At 45.0% G+C, this 26,309-nt stretch overlaps 1 protein-coding gene across 2 annotated transcripts in view; it reads left to right on the top strand.

Moving 5' to 3' along the window:
* Positions 1-26,309, top strand: part of VPS41 (VPS41 subunit of HOPS complex) — a 413,500-nt gene that overhangs the window by 130,884 nt on the left and 256,307 nt on the right. For both annotated transcript variants that reach the window (XM_029589524.1, XM_029589523.1), the window contains exon 5: positions 13,364-13,438. In XM_029589524.1, coding sequence (XP_029445384.1) covers positions 13,364-13,438 — 75 coding nt within the window. The remainder of the gene's footprint in view (positions 1-13,363; positions 13,439-26,309) is intronic.

Here is a 26,309-nt window from a genome sequence, read left to right as displayed (position 1 = left end):
GGTTTCCCTTTTTTTTTGGATTGATTGTTTTGTAGGTTAATGGGCACCATTTGTTTGCGACTGCTTCAGTAATTTTTTGCCAGGATGTTTGCGACTGCTTCAGTAATTTTTTGCCAGGATGATAGGGCTGAGTCGGAATTAGATAGGTCAAGGTTGCCTTTGGTTTCTTTTCTCTCCAGCCTTACCTCCTGTGCTTGTTAGGTTTATGCTGCTTCTGACAAAATTTCCAAGTGGTCCCTTGACAAGGCTGTGAATTGGAACCCGTTGTTAATGGTGTATTCTCTGTGTAGCACTATGTCCACTGTCATGTGGAGACTATGTGAGTTTATATCTGGCTACGAAATTCCCTATGCCTGGACCGATTGTGAGAGAGACGAGATGACAAAGTGCATGTATGACAAACTCCGAGAACAAAACAGACTGATAGCACCTTAGAGACTAATAGATTTATTGAGGCATAAGCTTTCGAGGACAAGTGTTCATTTTGCCAGACTTCAGCTATCCCTGTCCTGAAACTTTAAGACTAGTGGCCAGAACATTGGTCTGCTTAAACAATGACCACACCTCATGCAAACTTTTAACCTTTGTAACCACTCTCCTTTGATAACTAATTTCCTTATTTTATCAGTCATCTTTTATAAAGTTAAATGCTTCTACAGTAGTTTTACTTAATGGCCTCCCTCCGGTGTTTGTCAAAGTTGATTGCATTATCATTGCTATTGCTAAGTGGCCCCCACTACTGTAAACCCTTGTACCAGGTCCCTTCATTCCAGTGAGGATTAGATCCAAAAACCCACCCCCTTTCGGTTCTCAGACCAGCTACTCATTAAAGCAGTCATTTATGATATCTAGAATCTTTACCTCCCTAGCATGTCTTGTGAGACATTTTACTCAATCAATACAGGGATAATTGAAATCTCCTATTATTATTGTGTTAGTTTTATTTGCCTTTCTAATTTCTGTTAGCATTTCACTGTCTGTTTCTTCATCCTGTCCAAGTAGATGGTAGTTAACATCCATTGCTATTCTCTTTCCATGTCACACATGGAATTTTTATTCATAACAATTCTACAGTGCATTTTCTTTCTTGCAGGACTTTTATACTGCTTCACTCTATGGTGTACTTAACATCTAGTGCTACTCTTCCACCAATTTGATGTGCCCTATCATGTCTATATAATTTGTACCTTGGAACTACAGTATCCCATTTATCCTCCTTTCTCCAGGTGTCTGAGATGTCTATTATTTCTATACTTCAGTTAGTGCTATACATTCTAACTCTCTAGTCCTTTACTTTTTATACATCTATCATTTGTAATTAGGAAATTAAAAATATGCTTTTTATTTACGTTCACAATCTGCTTATTAGCAGTTGATAAAGATAATTTGGAATCCTTTATATTGGACTGTTCTTTATTTAGTTTCTCCTGGACTACTTCAGCCTTTACATAAAATATACTGATAGAGAAGTTAAACTTCCCTGTTTTGTTAGTATCCTTTGAAAATACCTCACTCTGATATACCGTATTTTTCGCTCCATAAGACGCACTTTTTTTCCCCCAAAGGTGGGGGGAAAATGTATGTGCGTCTTATGGAGCGAATATAAAAAAAAAAACCAAACAAAATTCTAACAAACCCCCCCCCGACTCCCCCAAGACCTGCCGACTTAATTTCCTACAACCCCCCACCCTCCTGACCCCCCCCAAGACCTGCCGACTTAATTTCCTACAACCCCCCACCCTCCTGACCCCCCCACCCAAGACCTGCCGACTTAATTTCCTACAACCCCCCACCCTCCTGACCCCCCCCCCCAAGACCTGCCGACTTAATTTCCTACAACCCCCCACCCTCCTGACCCCCCAAGACCTGCCAAACGTCCCTGGTGGTCCAGCGGGGGTCCAGGAGCGGTCCGGGAACGATCTCCTGGTCGTGGGCCGTCGGCTGCCAGTAAACAAAATGGCGCTGACGGCCCTTTGCCCTCACTATGTCACTGAGACCGACCAATAGCAGCGGTCAGTCTCAGTGACATAGTGAGGGCATAGGGCCGTCGGCGCCATTTTGTTTGCTGGCAGCCGACGGCCCTATGCCCTCACTATGTCACTGAGACCGACCGCTGCTATTGGTCGGTCTCAGTGACATAGTGAGGGCATAGGGCCGTCGGCTGCCAGTAAACAAAATGGCGCCGATGGCCCACGCCCAGGAGATCGTTCCCGGACCGCTCCTGGACCCCCGCTGGACCACCAGGGACGTTTGGCAGGTCTTGGGGGGGTCAGGAGGGTGGGGGGTTGCAGGAAATTAAGTCGGCAGGTCTTTGGGGGTCAGGGGGGTGGGGGGTTGTTAATTTAAAGGGTTGGGATGGGGGGGGGGGTTCCCAGAGAAAGAAATGTTTTCTGATCTGGGGAGTGGACCGAAATGGCCCTCCCCAGACCAGAAAACAAAATGGGGAGAAAAAAAAAAGCTATGCACTCCCCTAATTTGCTCCATAAGACGCCCAGACGCAGAGCCGGTTTAGCACAATTTTTTTTTTTTTTTATTTTCCCCCTCTGAATCCTAGGTGCGTCTTATGGTCAGGTGCGTCTTATGGAGCGAAAAATACGGTATGCATTCCTGAGCAACTATCTGGTTTTTTCCCATGACTTAGATTAAAAACTGCTCTGTCTTCTTTTTAAAATGTTAGCGCCAGAAGCTGGGTTCTACTCGGGCTAAGGTGGATCCTATCCCATCACAAATGTTTCCCATTTTCTAACAAATCTAAACCCTTTCTCATATATTTAGACTATGGAATTCAGCTTGACTGTGGGGACCTGCACAATTAGAATGGGGAGCATTTTTTGAGAATGCAATCCTGGAAGTTCTGGTTTTCAATTTCCCATCTAAAATCCTAAATTTAGCATCCAAATCCTCCTTCCTGCAGCTTTCCTGACATTGGTACCCACATGTACTATGACAGCCAGCACCTCCCCAGTGTTCTCTAAAATCCTATCTAGGTGATGCATGAAGTCTGCTACCTGTGTACCAGGCAGGCAAGTTACCAAGTGATCCCCACACACTCTAGCAACATCCCTAATTCTTGAATCATCAGTTATAAAAGCAGTCCTAACTCCTTCCTCTTGGGCACATGCCTCTTGAGACATCTCTTCCATGTGGAAGGATACTGCATCACCTGGAGGGCAGGTCCTAGCTATGCAATCACTTCCTATCACACTAAGGTGGTGACTTACTTCCAGGCTACCAGACTGGAGTCTGCTATCTCTCAACAAAGTTCAATCTTCTGAAAGTTCAAACTTAACATAAATAAAGATAACCACTTGTCTTTTCCTGCTAAATGGGCATTAAGCATGGTACAGCCTCAGTCTGATCCTCATCCATGGAATATATAACTGAATTTTATCTGTGTAGACATGGCAGGACTCACCATAGTCTTCATTTATACTAATCAGTGGGGCCAAATACATATTAAACAGTGTTAGAGAAGATAAGGAACCCTGTGGGACATTACAAGTAATTTTATGAGGTGGAGAATAGCACCCCTCCTTATCCCTGCTTTCCTTTATAATGGTGGTATGTTTATGCCTCAGAAAATAATAAGCATCTAAAAATTGGTCTATTCGTGAAAGTTAACTTTCACAGTAGCCAGCAATATTTGACTTTTAGATGTAAAAGAATAGTGAGCATAATGTATGGAGTTGGACAGTATTCTGGTGCTACTGTTTATCTGCTACTTACACCAGTATATATAGAAGCAATCTTCAAGCTTCCTCTGTATTCAGGCAGGCCAATTCCCACAAGTGGGTTAAGCATCTCTACCAGCAGATGGAGACAGAGTGGAAGTTGACATCATGGTTATATAGCCCTACCCTATCAGCCCGCCAGTATTCTCCGTCTCCAGCAGATAGTGGACATGCATTTCCCTATGGGGATTGCTTTAGTAAAAAACAAAAAAAAACAAAAAGTGTGGACAGTTTATGGAGAAGACAAGTAATTGGATAGCATTGCTTGTCTCCTGAATGATATCATTGTGTCCCTCCCTCAGTTGAAGCCTTCAGTCTATTAGCTTTTTTCTGGTGTGGACTCAAAAAAAACAAACAAGCGGTTGCAGGCCAAGAGAGGCTCGGCGGTGAAGGCTTTTGCCCTCTTCCCCTCATAGCCAGAGACCCACTTCTGCTTTCAGCCAGGGAGGGCTGAGCTCTGGTAAAAAAAAAAATAAAATAAAATAAAAAGGACAAAGTTGTAGTGAAGCTACAGAGGTTCTCCTTTCCCTATTTCATTATTACTAGGTCTTCCTTCTCAGTGTTGGTGTTCAGCATCTTCCCGCTCTTGTCTCTAAGGAGTTTAGCGAGGTGTGGAGGTAGTGCAGGCTTGGCGGTTTGAGCAGCTTTTTGGCTAGGCCCCGTTTCCAAGGTTAGTACGTCAGACTGCGTGGTGGGTTGTGAAGGCTCCGTGCATTTTTTGTTTGACTGTGTGCGTGTGTGCTCCTACTCACGCCTAGAACCACATTTTCTGTTTGTGAGTATACTTGTGCGGCCTGCCATGCATGCTTTGGCTAGTGGTTGAACGCATATTGTCGTGCATGGCTGAGCGTGTATTGTGTGCATTCTGTACGCATAATTGTGCAAGTACTTGGCTGCATAGCTGAGCACATATTCAGTGCATATCCTATTGAGGAGCACGACAAGCTAGAACAACATGGCGCCAGTGTCAAAGAAGTTTAAGTGTTTAGCAATTTTATAACTGTTCATTGTATGAATTTGTTGTTACACTGTAAACCGGAATGAAGGCACTATGCTATACTTCGGTATAAAAAAGAACATAAATAAATAAATAAATTTGTGCTGCTTGCCATATAAGGGCGATATAACCAGGGCTTTCTGCGAGCCTGTGTCAGCACTGCCTAGATGCTCAAGGTGATTTGCCTTCTACTGATTTTGCTGAAGCTTGTCCAACCCTTCAGTCGAAAGGGAGTGGGACTGGAGATGACACAATCAGGGTGTCGTCTTCTTTGGTTGATTGAATGGCAAAGACATCTTCAGAAGATGCTCACTCAGAGGATGTCAGGCTTGGCTCTATGGGGCCTGGTATCCATCTTCTTTTCCTGGGTGGAATTTTTCCAGAGGCTGCAGTCCTTTTTGTAGGGGTGCCCTTCAGAGACAGTAATGCCTCCTAAATCAGGGTCGCATACTCGGCTGGGGTTTCCTCTTGTCCACCACTGGGGCAGTGGTCCTTGATGTTCGGGAAGATGCAGATCAAGATGATACTGACAATGATTTGGATTTCTCCCCTCTTGAGGAAGGGGAAATTCCCACAGATTTAGAGTCTTATAGAACTCTGCTCATTTTCTTTTATAGGGGTGGGAGGGACTCTTCAAGTGCACAGAAGAAGGATCCCAAATTGGTCACTGTACACAAAGCATCGTTTCTTTTCCCTCCTGGATGTGATTCAAGAGTTGTTTAACCTTGAATGGAGTACACCAGAGGCAAGTTTTAAAGACTAACATGCCTTGGCAAGTTTGGATCCGAAGACAAGAGAGCAATTCCGTTTCCCAAAGGTGAATGCCCTAGTATGTTCTATTACTAAGTGAACCACCATTCTGGTGGAAGGATGGGCAGTTCTAAAGGATGCTCAGGTTAGGATTGAAGTATCCTTGAGCAGGCCTTTGAGGTCATGGCGATGAATTTGCAGATTGCTTCTTGTTGTTCTCTGCGTCTCTCTCAGGAGTCTGAGGGAACAATTTCGGGTGGCAGAGAGGTAATGGAACCAGGAGCCTCCACCTTAGCTGATGCGGGCTAGGACCTTGTTCGCACTGCTGCCAGAGGAGTTGCTTCCATGATAGCGGCTAGATGTCAGCTGTGGCTACGAAATTGGTTGGCAGATATTGTTTCTAAGTCCAATCTCACTAAGTTGCCATTTAACGGTTCTCTTTTATTTGGCAGTGAATTGGAGAAGTTGGCAAATAGATGGGGTAAGCCTAGGTCCCTCATTTACAGGAGGATAAGAAGCTGGCTTCACGTCCTTTTTGGACAAGTGGCCACTCTCAAGACTATAGGTGATTTTGTCCTTACAGGGGGAGCTTCCTCTCAGAGGACTCATCCCTTCGGGTTTCAGTTCTTTCGCCCCAGAAGGCTTTGGAAAACTGCCGGCTCCGGGAGTGAAGCCTCTTGATCTTCTCAATGAAGGTTTGCAGACTCACTTGCTGGTGCAGGAGATAGGTGGGCACCTATCTCGCTTTTATCAGAGATGGTACCAGATCACATCAGACCAATGGGTCCTGGAAGTGATTCGTGATGGATATGCTCTAGAATTCCTTCATGTTCCTCTGGATACCTTTATGATTTCTCTGTGCAACCCCCCTCAGAAGAGGGTAGCAGTAGAGATTACCTTAAGGAGTCTATTGCTTTTGAAGATCATAAATCCTTTCCCAGATTGCAAGAAAATATGGGTCACTATTCAATTAATTTTATCGTATCCAAGAAGGAAGAGTCTTTTCGAACTATCCTGGATCTCAAAGGAGTCAATCATCATTTGAGAGTGGCTCATTTTCGAATGGAGACTGTGTGCTCTGAAATAATGGCAGTACAATTGGGAGAATACATCACGTCTCTGGATCTAATGGAGGCGAAGCTGCTTATTCCCATGCACTGGGAACATCAACAGTTCTTGAGGTTTGCCGGTCTGGGACATCATTACCAGTTTCAGGCCCTGTCCTTCGGGCTGGTGTTATACTTAGTGAGGTTTGGGTAGACCCTTGGACACTGTGGCAGCTGACCATGCCCACCAGGGGCAGTCCCGTGAGGGGCACAGGTCAGGCTCAGCTGAGGACACACAAACACTGAGAGTTTGATCTTTATTTAGACAATGTTGTGTAGCCACCAAAGGTGGCAGTGATGAGTAGTTGAAGTAGCCCGGCTGGGCTAGTATCCCTCAGGTGCTGGAACAATGACTCCGGTAGCAGTGCTGTAGTGGAAAGAACTGATAAAAATGAGTACAGTGGAATATGAACAAGCTCCAGTATGGAGAACCCCAGGATAGGAAGAGCAGGCCCTCGAGGAGCGAGTACCTGATCCCTGAGAGCTGAGAGGCTTGTAGGAGATGTACTCACACAGCGAATTCATGTAGGAGATGGCACCAGGGCTGGAACGGAGGCAGGCCCTCGAGGAGCGAGTACCTGGTTCCAGGGAAAGCTCTGAGGTGGAGATGGTAGTACTCACTGGTGTTGAAGATAGCGAATCCTTCCAGGCAGAAGAGAAGGTAGGAGCAGGCAGCGAGTTAGGGAACATGGGCCCTCGAGGAGCGAGTACCGGTTTTCCTGATAGCGACCTGAAAAGCAAGTGAGGGCCCGAGGAGCAGGTACCCCGTTAGCGTAAGAGTCCAATGAAGATTGGAGGCAGAGTAGCTGGGTACGGAGAGCGAATCCCATCCATAGAAATCCCCTTGCTAACTCAAAGGCTAGCAAACAGTGTAGGCTTTAAATATCCGGGCAGCGTGACGTTATCACAGGGGGACGCCCCTGAGGTTCGCGCCAAGTAGGAAACAAGAACGAGGGCTGTGCGGTGCACGCACCCTAAGGTACAGACTGAGCATGGCAGGAGGCAGCGCCCAAGCCAGTCTGGGGACGCCGGAGAGGATGGCAGACAGATGCTGCGGCAGCCAGGCGTCCATTAGCAGCAAGAGGAGGAGCAAAAGGAGAGAGGTAGGAGGAGAGCAGCCGTCGGGAAGGGATGGTTGCAACAGCTGGCTACTGCGCTCAGGACCTTATCCAAGGTCATGGTGGTAGGGGGGCAGCCTTACGCAAGGAGAGTCCTAGTTCACCCGTATCTGGACAAGTGGTTGATTCGAACCAAGAGCATGAGGAGAGCCACCAGGCTTCTCGCAGGGTGGTCTCCCTACTGCAGAATATATGCTGGGTGGTGAATTCAGCCAAGAGCAACTTACTCCAGCGTCTGAGATGGCTGTATCTTTGTGTTCTTTTTGATACAAAGCAGAACATAATTTTTCTGCCAGAGTGTGACATTCAGAAATTGATTGCTCAAGTTCAAGAGCTGATGAGAGCTCTTCACCCGACAGTGTGGTCTTATCTACAGGTTCTGGGTTTGATGGCGTCCATGTTGGAGGTTATTCCCTGCTGAGGGTGCATATGCTTTTCGGGTGCTTTAGCACATGTTGCTTTCTGGGTGAAGTCTGTAGTTGCAGAACTATGTGGTGAGGCTTCACTTACCATTGGAAGTGAGCATCCTATTGCAATGGTGATTGCAGGTGGATTATCTCAGGAAGGGGGTTTCCTTGGAGACGTAGGATTGGTTAGTTCTCATTACAGATCCAAGCCTTCTGGGTTGGAGGCTCACTGTCTGGAGTTACTGGTGCAAAGTCGCTGGACTGGCAAGGAACGGAAGTGGAGCATCAATCGATTAGAAGCACAGGCAGGATGGCTGGCATGCTTGCAGTTTGCCGAGCTTCTGGAGGCTCAGGCAGTCAGGATAAGATTGGACAATGTGATGATGGTGGCCTACATCAATCACCAGGGTGGAACCCAAAGCCAACAGATGTTGGAGGAGATAGATGTGCTCATAGTATGGACAGAGCAACATCTACTAGACATATCCACCTCTCAGATTAACAGAAAGGACAATGTAAGGGGCGACTTTCTCAGCATCCCAGGAGTGTGGGAGTTAGCATCAAAACTTTTCAGCTGATGGTGGAGTGCTGGGGACACTTGTACCTAGACTTGCTGGCGACTTCCAGCAATGTGAAAATTCTGCGGTTCTTTAGTCGCATAAGGGATCCAAAAGTGCTGGGCATCAATGCAGTCATTAAGATGTGGCCATGTGGCAGGATATTGTATGCCTTTCCACCCTAGCCTCTGATAGGCAAGATCGTTCACAAGATTGCAAGTCAAGACGACACCATGCTTTTGGTGGCTCCGGATTGTCCCCAGAGGCCGATCTGCAGAGACTACTGGTGGGCATTCCCCTCAGACTGCCGCTTTGGAAGGATTTGTTGCAGCAGGGACCCATTCTACACTAAGATCTGGGTTGATTTTGTCTTACAGTTTGGCCCTTGAGAGGGCTCGATTATTGAAGTATGATTACTGTACTGCAGTGATTTTTCACTATGCTTCAAGCCAGGAAGTTTTTTACATCTCTGACTTAACGTTAGAGTTTGGAGAATTTTCGTGGCCTGGAGTGAGGTAATTCCATTAATTTTGGAATTTTTACAGGAAAGGTTGCGTAAAGATTTAACCCTTAACACCTTGAAGATTCAAATGGCATCTCTTGCTAATTATAGGGAGCGAGTCAACGGTGGGCCTTTGTCTTCCCATTCAGATGTGTCACAGTTCTTGAAAGGAGTTAATCTTATTTATTTACTTAAAATATTTATATACTGTTGTTCTAAGTCAACCACAGTGGTTTACAGTATGTAAGATTAAATAAAACCAACCGATAATATAAAACAAGAAATAACATACATATTAAAACAAGAATTAACAAAAGTACATAGTAAAAACATCAAATGAAAGTGTAAAATTAAAATACAAGCTTAAAATATAATAGAGTAAAATAAAATAGGTTAAAAATAACATAAAAAGAGTAAAACAGAAAATGTGCCTCATTTAATAATCCAGATTCCAAAACCATCATTTAAGCCATATAAGAGGTGGAACTGTCTGAATTATTGTTTTCATAGGCAAATTTAAAAAGCAAAGTCTTGTCCTTTTTTAAAAACAGGAAAGTCACTCTGCAACCTTAATTCTACAGGCATAGAGTTCCATAATTTGGGACTGGTTACTGATAGACCTCTCTAATTTCACTTAAATGTGCTGTGCAAACTGAAGGGACTGTTAGTAGACCTTTGTTTGCGGATCTTAAATCACATTATGTATTGATTTATGTAAAAAACAGAGTACTTTATAGTCTATTCTGTATTTTATTGGTAGAACATGCAAAACAATCAGTGTAGTTGTGATATGGTCATACTTTTAACCTCTTGTCAATATTCTTGCTGTAGCATTCTAAAGCATTTGTAATGGTCTTAGGGTGCTTGCTGGGAGACCCATCAAAAGAGCATTACAATAGTCAATGTTAGAGAAGATGAGTGTCTGTAGTACAGAATACAATCATTGAGGTTTAGAAGGGTCTTTAGGCGTTTTAAAATATGCAATTTGTGGTAGCCGTCCCTGAGTTTAAGGTTAGTATGCTTTTTCATGTTGAGCTCACTATCGATCATAACGCCAAGGTCTCAGTGCATGGGTGGATAATTCTATTTGGTGGTGCCATACTTAGAACGAATAGGCATAGTCACTGAAACTTTTCTGTTTAAATACAGAATTTCCGTTTTATGTGTGTTCAGACATAATTTAATATGGTTTAGTAGTTGCTGAATGGCTGACATATCTCTATGATTTTCAGAGTTTTTTTCAATGGAATTGTCTGTCGGAATCATCTTCTTCCTCCCTTGCGACTGCCAGTGCCTCTGTGGGACCTTAATCTGGTCCTGAATTTCTTGGTAGGTCCAACTTTTCGGCTGCCATGTGGCCTCTCCTTGCAGCTGCTTACCTTCAAGATGGATTTTCTAGTAGCAATCTGTTCTGCACGTCAGGTTTCCAAAGTGCTGGCTCTTTCATGCCTTGAGTCTTTTCTGTGAGAGACTCTAGGAGCAGTACAGCTTTGGACTTTGCCTTCTTTGTTTGCCAAAAGTGGTTTCAGACTTTCATTCGAATCAGTCTATTTCCCTGCCCACTTTGGACAAGGATAGAAATGAGAGTGAGTATCGTCTTTTGCGTACCTTGGATGTCAAGCTGCATCTGTTGCGGTACTTGGAGGTTACTAAATCTGTCTGGAAGTCTGATCAACTGTTTGTGCTTTATGGTGGAGGTAAACTGGATGAGCTGGTTACTCTGGCTACTATAGCCCATTGGTTTAAGGAAGTCATCATGGCCACCTGTGTGGATGCAGAGATTCCTCTGCCAAAGCATATTAAACCGCATTCCAAGAGGGCTCAGGTGGCATCGTGGGCAAAGATTCGATTTTTGTCTCCTGTCGAGATTTGCCGAGCTGTGATGTGGTCATCCTTTCACCTTTTCCAAGCATTATCACTTGGATGTTTGAGCTCGGGAGGATGCCACGTTTGCACGGGCAGTATTGACTGAGCCACGGGCAGCCTCCTACCCTGTTTGGGAGTAGCTTTGGTACATCTTACTTGTTGGGATTGGCCTACCTGAATGCAGAGGAAGGAGAAATTATTACTTACGTGATAATTTCCTTTCCTCTAATGAAAGCAGGCCAATTCCTGACCCACCCTCGGCTGCCGATTTTTGTCTTTGGTTCACCGTTTAGGTGTGGATGATGTAGAGTGTTGTTTCTGCTATTCTTTGGTAGACTAGTAAGTGACTTATCCAGCCTCTCAGTTTAGTAACTGTTCATGTTTTGCTGAGCTCAGTGTTCCCTATTGGTTAGAAGCATGAGTGGTTGATTGTTGTTAATAATTTTCAAATATAATCAGTTTGTCCACAGTTTTGGCTTTTTCAGAGAATACTGTCAGGCTGATGTCGGGGTAGGGCTGTATATCCATGACATCAGCGTACTTCCATCTGTTGGTAGAGGTGCATAACCTACTTGTGGGGATTGGCGTGCCTTCATTAGAGGAAAGAAAATTATCGGATAAGTAGTAATTTCTCCTTATGAAGGTTAGTCTGAGGAAGTAAATGCATATCAGACTCTTGGATAATACGATTGCTGCTCCTATAGTATATTAATATAGTCTTTCAAAAGTGGAATCAATTTTTCAGAAAAATAGTTTAGCGCACTTTTAGATTTTTTTTTCACTTCTGATATGAGTATCGGGTTTGCTTAGTCAGAATGGCTAAATAGCACAAAACCATTAAGACAATTAAATATTCATCTTTCCACCTTTTAAATATCGCATACCCCCAATGAATTAAAGTGAAATCTGGTCTTGTGCCTCTTATTCAGTCCACTTCATATCCATGGGGACACAGCATTTGTGAAAGAATCAATTATCCATTTGTTAGAGAAGCTTTACAATTTATACATTAGTAGATTGATTTCTCAAGTTCATCATTGGGGGACTGATAGTATAAGTTGGGATGATGATGAGTGTCATGGGAGAAGAAGTTGCTACAAAGAACACAATTAAAAGAGGCTTCCTGAATGACCGTGAATTTATTCCTAATTGAAGAGCTGACAGAATCTATACTAAGTGTATTTATTTCCAGCATTTTACATTAGGTAATTGATTATCACATAAGGTGCATTCCTCAGACAATGTTTGACTTTCTTTTCTTCAAGTTCAAGGTTTTGCTAGGTCCAGTATCGGACCTCTGTGGGTAGAAGTGGCTTCCAAGATGCCCAGTGCCCTTTTCCTTTCTGCCTAAACTTTTTTTTTTCCTATTAACGTTATCATTTTTGTTCTACAGTGTCAGCTTGACTGTATTGATTTTTGAACAGTCAAACTTACTTATATTGTCCAGAATTCTGAACATGTCTATATAAGCAACAAAGATGGCTAATGGAAATTTGGCTGAAAGCACCTCTTCCCTCCCTCCTTTCCTCAGGAAATTCACATTTTCTCAGGTTAATCTTTTCAGTCCTGTTCTTCATGGCTAGAGTGTCCTTACTAGTAGGGTTAAAGTTCACTGATTAAATTCCACACTCATTTTGACGTTTGGCTTATTAGAGTACGTTTTTCTAGTAGTTCCTTTCTGACTGAAATGAGGGATTGGAAAAACTCGGTTTACACAAGGTCTCAAAGAAGTTCCTTTAATGAATGCACACTGCTTGTTAACTGATGTTTCAATTTAGGAAAGAAAAAGATTCCGAGACCTTGGGTTGACATAGTGCTGGCACAGCATCGACATGGCCAGCATTTGGGTGAAATGTCCCTTATACAAAAAGCTAAATAATGCAGAATGGATATAATGGAGCAGACTGGGAGGAATAGTATCCTTACAAATATTGATGCGTCCATGCATGCAACTATGTAAACTGTTTGCATTGTGTGATAGAATTCATAGATCCCCTCAAATAATTAGCATTTTTGTTTTGTTGGGGGTCAGAGGATGCTATCGAGAGCTTCCATTCAGATGTGGCATTAAAGGATATGAGAGAGAGTAAATATCCTACCATTAACAAATATCCTTTTTTTGTTGTATGTATTTTATTTAATTAATTCATTTACAGTATTTAGTTACAACAGATAACAAGGATGTTTTTACCCCATCTATTGTAGAAAAATCTTGACGTGAATGCTAACATTACAGGTATACTATACTGAGCAGCTTTTATTAGCTTGAAGTAAGCAAGATATTTGATGTGTGATCCTGCTCTGACAGCTTGCATCTTCTGTATTGCAGAGCACAGTGAAGATAAATCAGATCAGTCTGGATGAAAGCGGAGAGCATGTGGGTATATGCTCTGAGGATGGCAAGGTACAGTATCGTACTACATAATATATTCAAGTAGTCTCTAAACAGCATTAATTCAATTATAAAAGCCATTAGAAACCCAATGAATACCTGCTGCTAAAAAATAAACATAAGTGATAATTGATCTTTCATTTCAGGAATTTGGCTCACCTCAGAATTCTTATAAATTAGAGACAAGTATATTTTTCACAAATGTGCCTTAGGAAAAGTAATTACTAGAATGCCAATATTGTTACTGGTATTAAACTGATTAACAGCTGTAGCGGGGGACATATCACCTTGATCATTGCTATCAGGCAGGCTATACTTCACTGGCTGACTGGTCTTGCAAGACAGTAGCTCTCTGCCTTTCCCTTGCAAATCTACAGAAACTGGACTTATGCAAGCTGGATTTCTGTGTGATGTTGATTTTCAATTTCACACAGACACAAGCACACGTGTTATGACTGTTTTTTCTTGAATTACGGAATCTTTTGGTAGGCAATCATAGTTTATCAGAAAAATAAATTATCTTCATGATCACATTAAACAAATCAGTATACTTACAGTTTCCTAACAAAACTGACACCTACTTCCTGAGTGATTGCACATTAGTCAGAGGTGCCACTTTACTGATCTTTATCACTGTTTCACTGAGCTATTAAGCTTACATTGAGGGTATGTGGTTCGTTATCCAGTTAAGATTATTTTGGGTAGCTTTGGTCAGGGGCAAACTTTTGTGGTGTTTTTTAATTATAAAATTCTATTGCTTTGTACTAAAGGTCCATTTTGAAAATTCCACTGGCAGGCATACTGCTACTTATACTACTGTTTATCATTTTTTAAAAGTTCTACTAGACATATGCAACACTGTACAGATACACAGAAGAAACAGTCCCTGCTTCATGGAGCTTACAATCTAGTCAAAACAAACATACATGACAAACGAGTCTATGGGAAGTGCATTTATTGTGCAGAAGTGCTTAGGATTTAAAAGTGGTCTCAGAAAGGTGCGATTTAAAACTGCATTTGAATACAGCCAGAGAGAGAGCATAATGCACAGACTCAGGAAGTCTAGCCAGACATATAATGAAGCAAGGTGGAAAATTTCTAGAACTTTGACTAGGCACACTGAGCATGCCCAGCATGCCTTATACCTCATGTCCATGCAGGGTCCCTCTTCAGTCTTTTCCGCGGAGCTGTAAGTCTCACGGTCTGAGTGAGCTCACTTTGGCTGTTTCTGGCCTACTGGAAAACTTCTTTTCATTGCGTTTTTTTCGCGGTTTTCGGTATTGTTGTATCGCCGGGTCCCTCTCTGTGCCTCCTGATAGTGTCCTAATCAGGGTTTTTGGCATTCTGGTCAATTCTTTCGCGGTCGATTCCGCCCGTGGCAGTGGTGCCCGTCAGCCATCGACGGCCGCCGCCATCGTTTAGTGTCTACAGCCCCTTTTTTTTCATTACATCATGGCCATGTCCAGTTTTTGTCAATTCCTCCAGTGCCAGAGGACCATGTCCATCACGAATCCTCATGAGATATGTGTCCACTGCTTGGGGCCATCACATGATGTCTGGGGTTGTTGCTTGGGTGTCTAAATGACCCTGAAGGGACATGACTTTGACTCGACAAGATAGATCAGCTCTTCGGGTCGAAGAAGTCTAAGCTGGCGGCATCAGCACGATGAACCTTGGAGCCGTACCAATGGATACCACACCATCGATATGAGTGGGACTGTCTGTTCCATCTGTGCCAGAGACTGACTGTTGTTGATCTTCTCCAGGCTGAGGCTGCCGGGTTCATTGACTTAGGCATTGAGGAAAACCTAAGAATCATAGACACCGGTCCCTGTCGATGCATGGTGCTGGGTATGGGGGTACATCGGCTTATTCCGCGATGCCCCAGAAGTGACCTCTGCAGTGAGGAAGGCCCATCCTCTGTCAGTGCTGGGGGTCTGCAATGGTCTCCACTGGTCCTGGTGCCAGTTACAGATCCACCTCATGGGTCTGAAGAAGATCTGGCCAACCCTCCTCCTTCCCAGTAAGTATTGGCATCGGTAACATTTGAGGAGGAGCTGGAGCATGGAGTCCAGCTAGTGGTGGATCGAGCACTGCAGGGTATTGATCCTGTGGCACTGGAGCCAGTGCTGCCCATCATAATACCGCTGTTGGAGAAACTCCATTGTGCTCATCGGTGTGTTACCAACTCAGCTGATGTTGGTTCTTGGGATGGCACCGGTGCCCAGCGAGGCACTGAGGCAGTCACCTACCAATACGGTGGTCATTGCTGGTTCCTTCAAGGAGGAAGCTCCACCGAGGCTGGCAGAGACACAGAGGCCTGTAATTCCCTATCCAGTTTTACTAGTGCCTGCACCTCTGGACGAAGACCGATCACCTAGGGCCCCATCCCCTATAGCATACAATGAGGGTGAGGGTCCCTATGACCCCTGGGGGGTTGATCCAACAGAAACCTCAGAGGGCTCTGATGGGAGACCATCAGATCCTTCTCTTCCAGATGATTGAAGGAAGTCTCTGCCTGAGGACTTGACCTTCAGTTTGTGAGGGTGATGGTGGAGGTTATCCCATTTCAGCTTCTAACAAAGGAAAATGCCAGGTACAAAATGCTTGAGATCCTCCAGTTCGTAGAGCCTCCTAAGGAGATCATGGTGGTCCCGGTATACAAGATCCTTAAGGAGTTGCTGCTGAGGATATGGGAACATACCCTCACAGTGCCTCCTGTTAATAAGAAGGTGGACCTCGTCCAGAAGGTTGCCAGATTCGATAAGCATCAGCCATCTCATCAGTTGGTGGTGATTGAATCCACTCTCAATCAGGCCAAGTGCTCTCAGACCCATTCCTTGGCGCCCCTGGGGAAGGACGGAGAGTGATCCAAGATGCCATGCTTATTGCCCGCATCACTGCCTACCAGCTCTACGTGAGTCAGTTCTCTCAGGACATCTGAAAGCAGGTGCAGGAAGTGGCTGAGCAGCTGCCTCAATAGCAGCAAGACACCCTCATGTCACTGGTGCATAAGGGACTGGAGTGCTGTAAAGATGAGGTCCGTGCGATCTATGATGTTTTTGAGATGGCATCGAGAGACTCTGCAGTGGGAATTGGCGCCTGCAGAATGGCATGGCTGCGGGCCTCTGATCTCTGACCAGAGGTACAGGAATGACTGACTTGCCGTGTACTGGAGAGAATCTCTTCGAAGATAGGGCGAGGAATGCTCTGGTCCAACTTTGGGACTACCATGAAACCCTCCAACTCTGTGCCAGCACTCTGGACCTGTCATCCTCATCCAGGAGGTTGGTGAGACTGGGCAAAGGAAGTCTTTCTTTTGCCAAAGGAAGTACTGTCCTCTGCCTACTCATTCCCATCAACACCATCAGGCCATCCCAGCCCCAGCCGGCTCCTCAGTCAACTCTGGGGATGGGGTTTTGACTGTGCTGCAGGGAGTGTAAGCCAATCTCCCGTACCCAGGATGATGGACCCTCTGGTCGGGGGTAGGCTGTGGTTCTTTGCGAACCAGTGGCCCAGTGTAACCTCGGATCAATGGGTTCTGTCCATCGTCCACCGGGGTGCCAATTTAATTTATTGGGTGTCCCGCTAAATTGCCCTCTGTGCCCATATTGCGGGCTGGTAGCATATCAGGAGGTGCTACTAGTGGAGCTCTTCTCCCTCTTAACATCCAGAGCAGTCAAGCCCGTACCACCAGGGCAGAGGGCGGGGATTCTACTCCAGGTATTTCTTGATTCCAAAGAGAACAGGACTCCTCCATCCCATCCTAGATCTGAGGGCCTTGAACAAGTTTCTGAAAAAAGAAAAGTTCAAGATGGTTTCCCTGGGCACCTTGATCCCCTTCTTGCAAAATGGAGACTGGCTATGCACCCTCGACCTAAAGGATGCATACACCCATATTGATATTTTCCCCGGTCACAGGAAGTACCTCCGATTTGTAGTGGGAAATCAGCACTTCAAGTACAGGGTGTTGCTGTTTGGGCTCAAGTCTGCCCTACAGGTCTTCACAAAATGCCTGGCCATGGTGGCAGTGCACCTCCTCAGACTGAGAGTACATGTTTTCTATCTGGATGATTGGCTGGTCAAGAGCACATCTCAGGCAGGGGCCGTTAGATCCATCTGCTTGACCATTCAGTTGTTGGAGTCACTAGGGTTTGTTTTCAACTACCCAAAGTATAAGTTCAGCTCGTCACCTCAATTGGACTTCTTAGGAGCCCTGCTAGACACGGCCAAGGCCTTTCTGCTCGCCATAGGGCTGTCACCTTGGTGACCATTGCGGCAGAGATTCAGCTAGCAGGGATCAGCCTGGCACATGTTGAGGCTGTTGGTCCATTTGGCTGCAACAGTCCATATCACTCCTTTAGCACATTTACATATGTGCAAAGCTCAATGAACCATGAGATCATAGTGGCACCAGGTCACTCAGAGCCTCCAGGATTGCATCTGAGTCACTCCGTCTCTCTGGGATTCTTTGTCCTGTTTATTCTAAAGAAAGTACAGCTACAATAGGTAACTTGAGACTTTATTAGGAAAAGACAGAGACAAAGGGATAGGGACAAGGAACAGAACAAAGTACAAGGAAATAGTTTGTTCTGGGGGGCGACAAGTCCATACAACTGTACAGTCACCCAGCCACCGCAAAGTTCCAGTAATGTGGATAATCTTTTATACCTTTCATACTGACCAATCAGAGTATATTCAGTATCGTTTCTAGATAAGTGCAGTGCATTTCATTTGAGAATGTATTAGACCAATCAGCTAATGGGTCTGGGGTGTTGGCTGGCTGCATTCCAGCACGTAGTCTGGCTGCATTCCAGCACGTAGGCAGAGTCCTTTGCATACTGTGTCTAACACTGGTATACAGCACTAAGAGGTGTCAGAAAGACACCTCTTAGTGCCTTTACAATCTGGAACAGGGGATCTCTTTTCGGAGTCTCCCTACTGAAATTGTACTAACCACGGATGCATTTACTCTGGGATGGGGAACTCATGTAGATGGGATCAGCCCCCAGGGTCCATGCTCCGCTCAGGAACGTTCTTGTCAAATAATCTTCCTGGAGCTTTAGGTGATCAGGCATGTGCTATGGGCTTTCCGAGATCGGCTGTCCAACAAAGTTGTCTTGATCCAGACAGACAACCAAGTAGCCATGTGGTATGTCAACAAGCAGGGAGGCATGGGATCGTATCTCCTGTGTCAGGAAGCGGTCCAGATCTGGTCATGGGCCATTTCCCACAGGATTGTGCTCAGGGCCATTTATCTAGCTGGGACAGAGAATGACGTAGCGGACAAGCTGAGTCACACCTTCAGACCCCACAAATGGTCCCTGGACCAGGGGGTAGCAAATGAGATATTTCGCCTCTGGGTGAGTCCAGACATAGATCTGTTCATGGCCCCCTGCAACAGGAAAGTGCCTTAGTTCTGCTCCTTGTACAGGTCAAATAGCAGAACAGCCTCTGACGCCCTTGCCCTTCTCCAGATCTCAACATGCAAGACCAAGGCAGACTGCAGCAGCCCTGTCACTCACAGCCTGGATGTTGAGAGGTTAATTCTGCAGCCGCTTGTTCTTTCAGAGGATGTGTCTTGAGTCCTAGTGGCTTCTAGAAAGCCTTCCACTAGAAAGTCCTATGGACTGAAGTGGAGGAGGTTTTCTCCTAGGACAAGCAGGATGGTAGTCCTCACATGTGGGTGACATCATCCGATGCAGCCAGGCACAGGGGTGACATCATCCGATGGAGCCCGGCACAGAAAGCTTTTGTCAAAGTTTATAGAAACTTTGACTGGCAGACTGAGCATGCCCAGCCTACTGCTATTCGCGCATCCACGCGAGGTCCCCCTTCAGTCTTGTAATATAGTAAAAATACGAGTGAGAAAAATTAACATTATAAACCGAAGGTGAACCCAACGTCGTGAGGAGGCGGGCAGGATTCCTGAGGACTAACATCCTGCTGTCCTAAGAGAGCACCTGTTACAGGTAAGCAACTGCGCTTTCTTCTAGGACAAGCAGGATGGTAATCCTCACATGTGGGTGAGTACAGAGCTCCAGACTACCCCATGTGATCAGAGGGACCCACAGAAGCCAAACAAGGTGCCAACGGGCACAACACAACTACGGTGTTGTGGGAAAATAGAGGTAGTGTTAGGAAACGAACCTGTGCTCCCGCGCTGCTGCCGGCCATCCGCCGCGATCGGGGCCGTCTCCGGCGCAGTCCTGCGCCGCGGTGCAGTGTTCAAGCCAACACAGCGTTGCTCCTCTCCTTTCAACGGTGTCCCTCCTGGCAGCCCCCACGCCTTGCGCGGGAAAACTACAGTATTTAATCTGACAGTCCAGCACAAATCCCTTGCCTCGGCTACAGGCTCGCTTGTGCTGCTGCTGTCTTCGGAGTTCATGTCTTGCCGCTGTTTGGAAACAACAAAGAAATAGATGCCCAAGGAAATCTTTGCCAAATCTTTATTGGGTGGAGACATGTTCATTAAAAATGCCCGACTCAGGCCGAGTTTCGCCACGTTCCAGTGGCTGCCTCAGGGGCTTGAATTTGAAAACACTGAGAGTCACAATGGAATTCAAAATGTCATCCGCAGTATAGACATATCTTATATGAAGTGAGTATTGCTTAAACATCTGTTGGTTCCATTCACTAATGGTTCCACATACGTTCTCTGCAGATCAACACGGACCGTCTCCTCTCTTATCAATACGTCTCCACCCAATAAAGATTTGGCAAAGATTTCCTTGGGCATCTATTTCTTTGTTGTTTCCTCACGGCTTTGTTAGATCGCCTGCCTTGCCGCTGTTTGGGACTGTCTTTGGATTACCCTTGTCTGCTGCCTGCCTCCTACCTGGACTGTCTTTGGATTACCCTTGTCTGCCGCCTGCTTTATACCGGACCGTCTTGGATTACTCTTGCCTGCAGCCTGCCTTATACCTGGACTGGCTTTGGATTACTCTTGCCTGCAGCCTGCCTTATACCTGGACTGGCTTTGGATTACTCTTGACAAGGCCAGAAAGCCTCTATTAAGCCACACTGAAAACAAGTACCAGAAAAAGCAAGAAGGCTTCTAACAGGCCAGACTGAAAACAGGAACAAGGCAAGGTGAGAATAAAACAGAGGGATGACCACAGCAAGGAGAATTGATGAGACACTGGGCTGTGAGTGAGGCAGGCTTTTAAGGCGTGGCAGGACTGCTTCATGTGCCTTTGAGGGAAACCTGCGCAGCTCAAGACTGCAACTCACTGAGGGCCCCTGCAGGCAGGAGGAGCCCACAGCAACAAGGATTATTTCAAACAGGAGTTATCCAATAAGTTCAGAGCAATATGAGAGCGAACTGGATATACTGTTACATATTTTTATATTTTGCTTTGGAATGTATTTGCAACTGTTAATAGTTTGATCTGGCAATGGAGATGTGAAAGTATTATGCTACGTACCTCAACTTGATTAAATAGTAGGGCAGCAAAGAGTAGTGGGAGGTGATAAAGAGTGGTGGTAGAGCTCACTCCAAAGAAAGGGGTGTTACCATTGGGGTACAGCAGGGATTGGTCCTTGCACTGGTTCTTTTCAGTGTTTTTGTAAGAGATGTTTCCGAAGGACCATCAGGAAAAGTTTGTCTTTTTGCAGTACCAAAATCTGCAATAAGGTAGATAGCCAGGAGGGATGTAGCAAAGCTTGAAGAATGGTATAGAGTTTAGCAGCTAAGATTTAATGCTAAGGCATGTATTTGGGCTGCAAAATTCCAAGAGAGTGGTACAGTTTAGGAGGTGAAATTCTTCTAAGCATGAAACAAAAGCCGGATCTCGAATGGTTGTATCTGATGATCTCAAGGTGGCCAAACAAGTGAATAAGGCAGGGTTTTCCAAATCTGTCTTTGGGATGCCACGGCCAGTCAGGTTTTCAGGATATCCACAATGAATATGCATGAATTGTCTGCAGCTCTATCTCATGCATATTCATTGTGGATATCCTGAAAACCTGGCCTGTTTGTGGCACTCGGACTGGAGTTCGTCCTCACTGCCCCAGAGGAAAGTGAGATGGGGAGATCTAATAGAGGTATTTGAATTCCTCAGAAGTATCAATGAATAGGAGGTGAGTTTCTTTCAAAGGAAAGGAGACTCTGGATTGAGTAGTCATGTGATGAAGAGGCTAGAGTGAGGAATAATCTAAGGAAGTATTTCTTTTCAAAAAGGGTGATAAATGCACGGAACAGCCTTTCCATGGAGGTGCTGGAGACAAGGACAGTATTTGAATTCAAGGAAGCATGGGACGAGCACAGGGGATCTCTGAGGGAAGAGTGGAGATTATAGAGCGAAGAAATGTCGGGATGGGCAAACTAGATAGCCTATATGTTTTTCTGCCATTATGTTTCTATATAAATATTTGGAAGGAAGATGAAGTGGAAGTGGAACCTTCAGGTGTATGGGCCACATCTAAGAGAAATTGGATCATGAGTCAGTATTTCATCTGTAGTAGGTGTGTAAGAATTTGTGTAAAGTAATAGCTGCCCCGTTGATAATTGATTTGAGTAAGGGTTGAATTTTTGGATGTGTTGTGTCATTTGTAATTTGCTTTAGTTGTGTTTATTTTAGGTAACAAAGTATTGAAGGCCGAGAATGACTTTTTTTTTGTATGAGGCAGTTCAGCATCTCTTTCCTTTATTCCCCCTTATGTTTTAGTTCTGAACTGCAGGGCATTCTGTTTTGTGAGGTGTGTAGTATAGAACTTATCCGGTACTTCCTGCTGCCAGATAAGTACCGACTTATCTTTCTAAGTGGTGGCGATGGCGGGTACTGTCACTTACCCACCCAGATATTTTTTTTCACACTTTTAACTATTTTTTCTATAGCACGGGAAACTTAACTCCAGCCTTGACCCAGGCATTAAGTTTCCAGCATTAAAGAAGGTGCGCTGACCTGATGCAGTCTCTCTGTAATGGAGAGTAATATTTAATGCCCTCATTTGCTTGGGATTTCCATGCGAGAGGGCTAAGTGTTGCTCCCCTTGAGGTATGCATGTTTTCTGCGCACAGAACTCCTTCCTGCATCGGGAGTGAGTTTTTCCTGTTGAAAATGCGCGCAGAAATGCATTGGCCTTGTTAGTGCCTTTTCTGTTCCTGTTCACTGCAGGCAGCAATAATTTTTCCAGATCCCTGGAACTGTCTTTTCCATGCCACTCCCCTTTCTCTCCCCACATTACAGCAGCTGCAGAGCTATCCCATACAGCAGGGGTCAGGAACCTTTTTGGCTGAGAGAGCCATAAACGCCACATATTTTAAAATGTAATTCCATGAGAGCCATACAATATGTTTAAAACTAAATACAAGTAAATGTGTGCATTTTATGTAAGATCACACTTTTAAAGTACAATAAGTCTCTGAAAATATTACACCAGGCCTTAAGACACCAATACATCTCCTATTAGGAAAACGGACCAAGTCAGGCTGCTATAGAGTCCTACACAGAAACTACACGCCAGCAGAAAACCTCACCTGAATCACGTGCTGTCCCTCACCTAACATAGAATAAAGAGACCAAAACGCATAACAAGAAGCATGCAGACAAAAACTGAATTGGAAACTGCAACAAGCCAGAGTCTCTGTATGCAGTGTAACAAAGGAAAAAAGAAACATCACACATCCTTATAAAACAAATCAAGAAATATAAAATCATCAGCAGTAAAACTGTACTAACAAAAAGAACATATTTCGAAACAGCTGATGAGTGGAATATCCAATAATTAAAAACTCATATAAAACATTTCCAGATACCAACAAAATATTTCAAAATAGCAGACACAAAGATCCAGTAATGAAAAATAATAAGGATACAAAAATTTTTTTGCTCTGCATACCTGGGAACGTTTGATATCCAGGTGTCCTGAGATTGTTCTGAATTAGCAGGAGGTGGGGTGGTTTGCTTGGAACTTTCTCCTCTCTCAGTCACATACCAGCGCTCTCTCTCACACTGGCTCTCAATGACACACCTATACACACATGCTCTCAGTCACTCACATATACAAATGTTTTTCTCTCTCACTTATATAGGCTCTTAATTACACATTTACACACATGCTGTCTATCTTTTCACGCTTACACACACACAGGCTTTCAATCACATAAATACATGCTGTCTTTTTCTCTCACACACAGACTCTCATTCACATGCTTACAAACATGTCCTCTCTTTCTCTCATTTACACACAGGCTCTCAATCACATACTCACATGCTCCCTCACCTAAATCAGCTCTCAATCACACACAGACACACATGGTCTCTCTCTCTCATTTAAACACAGGCTCTCAATCACATACTCACATGCTCCCTCACCTAAATCAGCTCTCAATCACACAGACACACATGGTCTCTCTCTCTCATTTAAACACAGGCTCTCAATCACATACTCACATGCTCCATCACCTAAACCAGCTGTCAATCAGACACAGACACACATGATCTCTCTCTTACTTATACACACAGGCTCTTAATCATACATACACATGATCTCTCTCACACACAAAGGATCTCAATCATACACACATACTCTTTCAAACAAACAGGTTTTCAATTACAAACTTACACATACAGGTTCCCAATGGTAAACTTACATTCATGCTCTCTCTCTCACAGGCAGGATCTCAATCACAGACATACTCTCTTTCACATATACAGGCTCTCAATCATTCACATACATGCAATCTCTCACTCACACACACAGGATCTCAAACACACATGCTTGCTCGCTCATTCACTCTCTCTCTCTCCCCCCCCCCCCCCCCCCGGAACTCGCGGCAGCAGCAGCCACCTCCCAACGCTAACCTCCTTCATTTTCAGCCCTCGCGGAGGCGAAGGCGGAGTCCCATCGGCCGCGGTTGAAGATTTTCATTTTCCTCCGAGCCGCGCTGCAGTCTTCTTCCCGCGCAGGCACCCGATGCTCTCCACTTCCTCTTCCGGGCCGCGGGAAGAAGAGAGCACCGGCATGCTCTCTTCTTCCCGCGGCCCGGAAGAGGAAGTGGAGAGCATCGGGTGCCTGCGCGGGAAGACCCGCGCAGGCACCCGATGACTCCAGCGCTGGCACCCGGCTGACACCCGATGACTCCCGCGCAGGCACCCGGATGACTCCAGTCGGCGTGCTCTCTTCTCCTCCCCCCCGCGGCCCGGAAGAGGAAGTGGTGAGCATCGGGTGCCTGCGCGGAAGAAGAGACCACGCTAGTGTGGTCTCTTCTTCCCGCGCAGGCACCCGATGCTCTCCACTTCCTCTTCCGGGCCGCGGGGGGGGAGGAGAAGAGAGCACGCCGGTGCCGCTGACTCCAGCTGTCCTGCCGCGTTCCGCCCGGGCTGACAGCATTTTAAGCCCGGGCGGCGGAGGACCGGGGAGCAGCTGGGTCAGCGGGGAACCGCGAAGTATGGCGACACGTGTCTGCGAGCCAGATGCAGCCCTCAAAAGAGCCATATCTGGCTCGCGAGCCATGGGTTCCCGACCCCTGCCATACAGCATTCATTAGATTAATCACAGGCTACTTCATTAAACTACTACTGATGAAGGTTGTTACCATTAAACAATTGCACATAAAGAAAGAAACAACAGTTTATTGCTATTGAAATGAACAAAGAACTCAATCTCCATTAACTTCAGTAGCAGTAACCCTGAAAATTTAGGTATTAAAATGCAGTGTCAGTAGAGCTGAGTTTATCGAAGGGTACCCAGTTCACTTTACGTTATCCCTGTAAATGTATGATTCGATACCAAAATGCTGATTATAATTATATTTATTTTGAACCCTCACAGCTTCAAGTTTTCCTGGACTCTCACCCCTAGAATATTCTCTGCATGTGTCTGCTCTTAGCTGTATTGAAGCATTTAGTTTCCTCTAATTTCTTTTAAATTTAGTTTTCCTGTATAATTGATTGCTCACTTCTTTCTTGACTCCCCCCTTCCCTGTTTCTAATTAGCGATCAGGGGTTTATGGAGAAATTACTTTTTTTTTGTAAATGTAATATGCCTATATCTTATGTTGTAATCCCTTTATATAACCTCTGTAATGCTGTAACAAGTTACTTGTGTTAATTGTAAATTTTAGAAAAAAAAAATGCAGTGACAGTCTAAGTAGAATACAGCAATGACAACAGAAAAGGAATATTTCTGATGCCCAGTGACAAAATACATGCATCATAAAATGAAGAAAAAGGAATGTTATAATGTATAGTAGACAGTGATAAAGGTTTAAGGCTGAAGTCCAGCCTAATCATAAATGTTTGTTGCATTCTTGCAGGGAGCAGACTATTCTTTTGCAGAAAAGTGAAGTGATTGAACTGTAATATGGTGTTAGTTCCCTCATTTAGCATCTTACAAAGAATTATTTTTCCAGTTGGACATTGCTTTCTCCAAGGGAATTGAGGAGGGAAAACCATGCATGTAAACAATATTTCTTTAAGCCTCACATGTAACAGTTTTCTCATTGGATGTGTAAAACTACTTTGGATAGTATCAACTACTAAGCTAGATTTGGTTGTCCAAAGCGCAAACCCTTACACATGCCTTAAATAAGAATGTGTTATGCGTGCCGTCCGCGGCAGATCCGCGGCATGGCCCCCTCACTTTTCTACAGAGACTTCCTCACTGGTGGCAGTGGGCCATAAGCTCCGTCCTCGGGCCTTCCCCAGTGCCTCCGGGTCTGCCACAGTCCCCAGTGTTCCCGGTCCTGCTGCCACGTCTTGTCGGGCCTCTCCATGGAGAGATGCTGCTACTTGCGCCACGCCCCTCCCTAGGCGCGTGCGCACCATTTATCCTTAAGTAGGGACCGCGGCAGGAACCTAGCCGCAGCCCCGGATGATGACGTCAACTTAACTACAGTATTTAAGCTCAGGCGCCGCTCCCTAGCATTGCCTTTGCA

Source organism: Rhinatrema bivittatum, chromosome 2, assembly GCF_901001135.1.
Source record: "Rhinatrema bivittatum chromosome 2, aRhiBiv1.1, whole genome shotgun sequence".
Taxonomy (NCBI): domain Eukaryota; kingdom Metazoa; phylum Chordata; class Amphibia; order Gymnophiona; family Rhinatrematidae; genus Rhinatrema; species Rhinatrema bivittatum.
The sequence above is the reverse complement of the archived record's forward strand: the minus strand, read 5'-3'. Positions and strand labels throughout refer to the sequence as shown.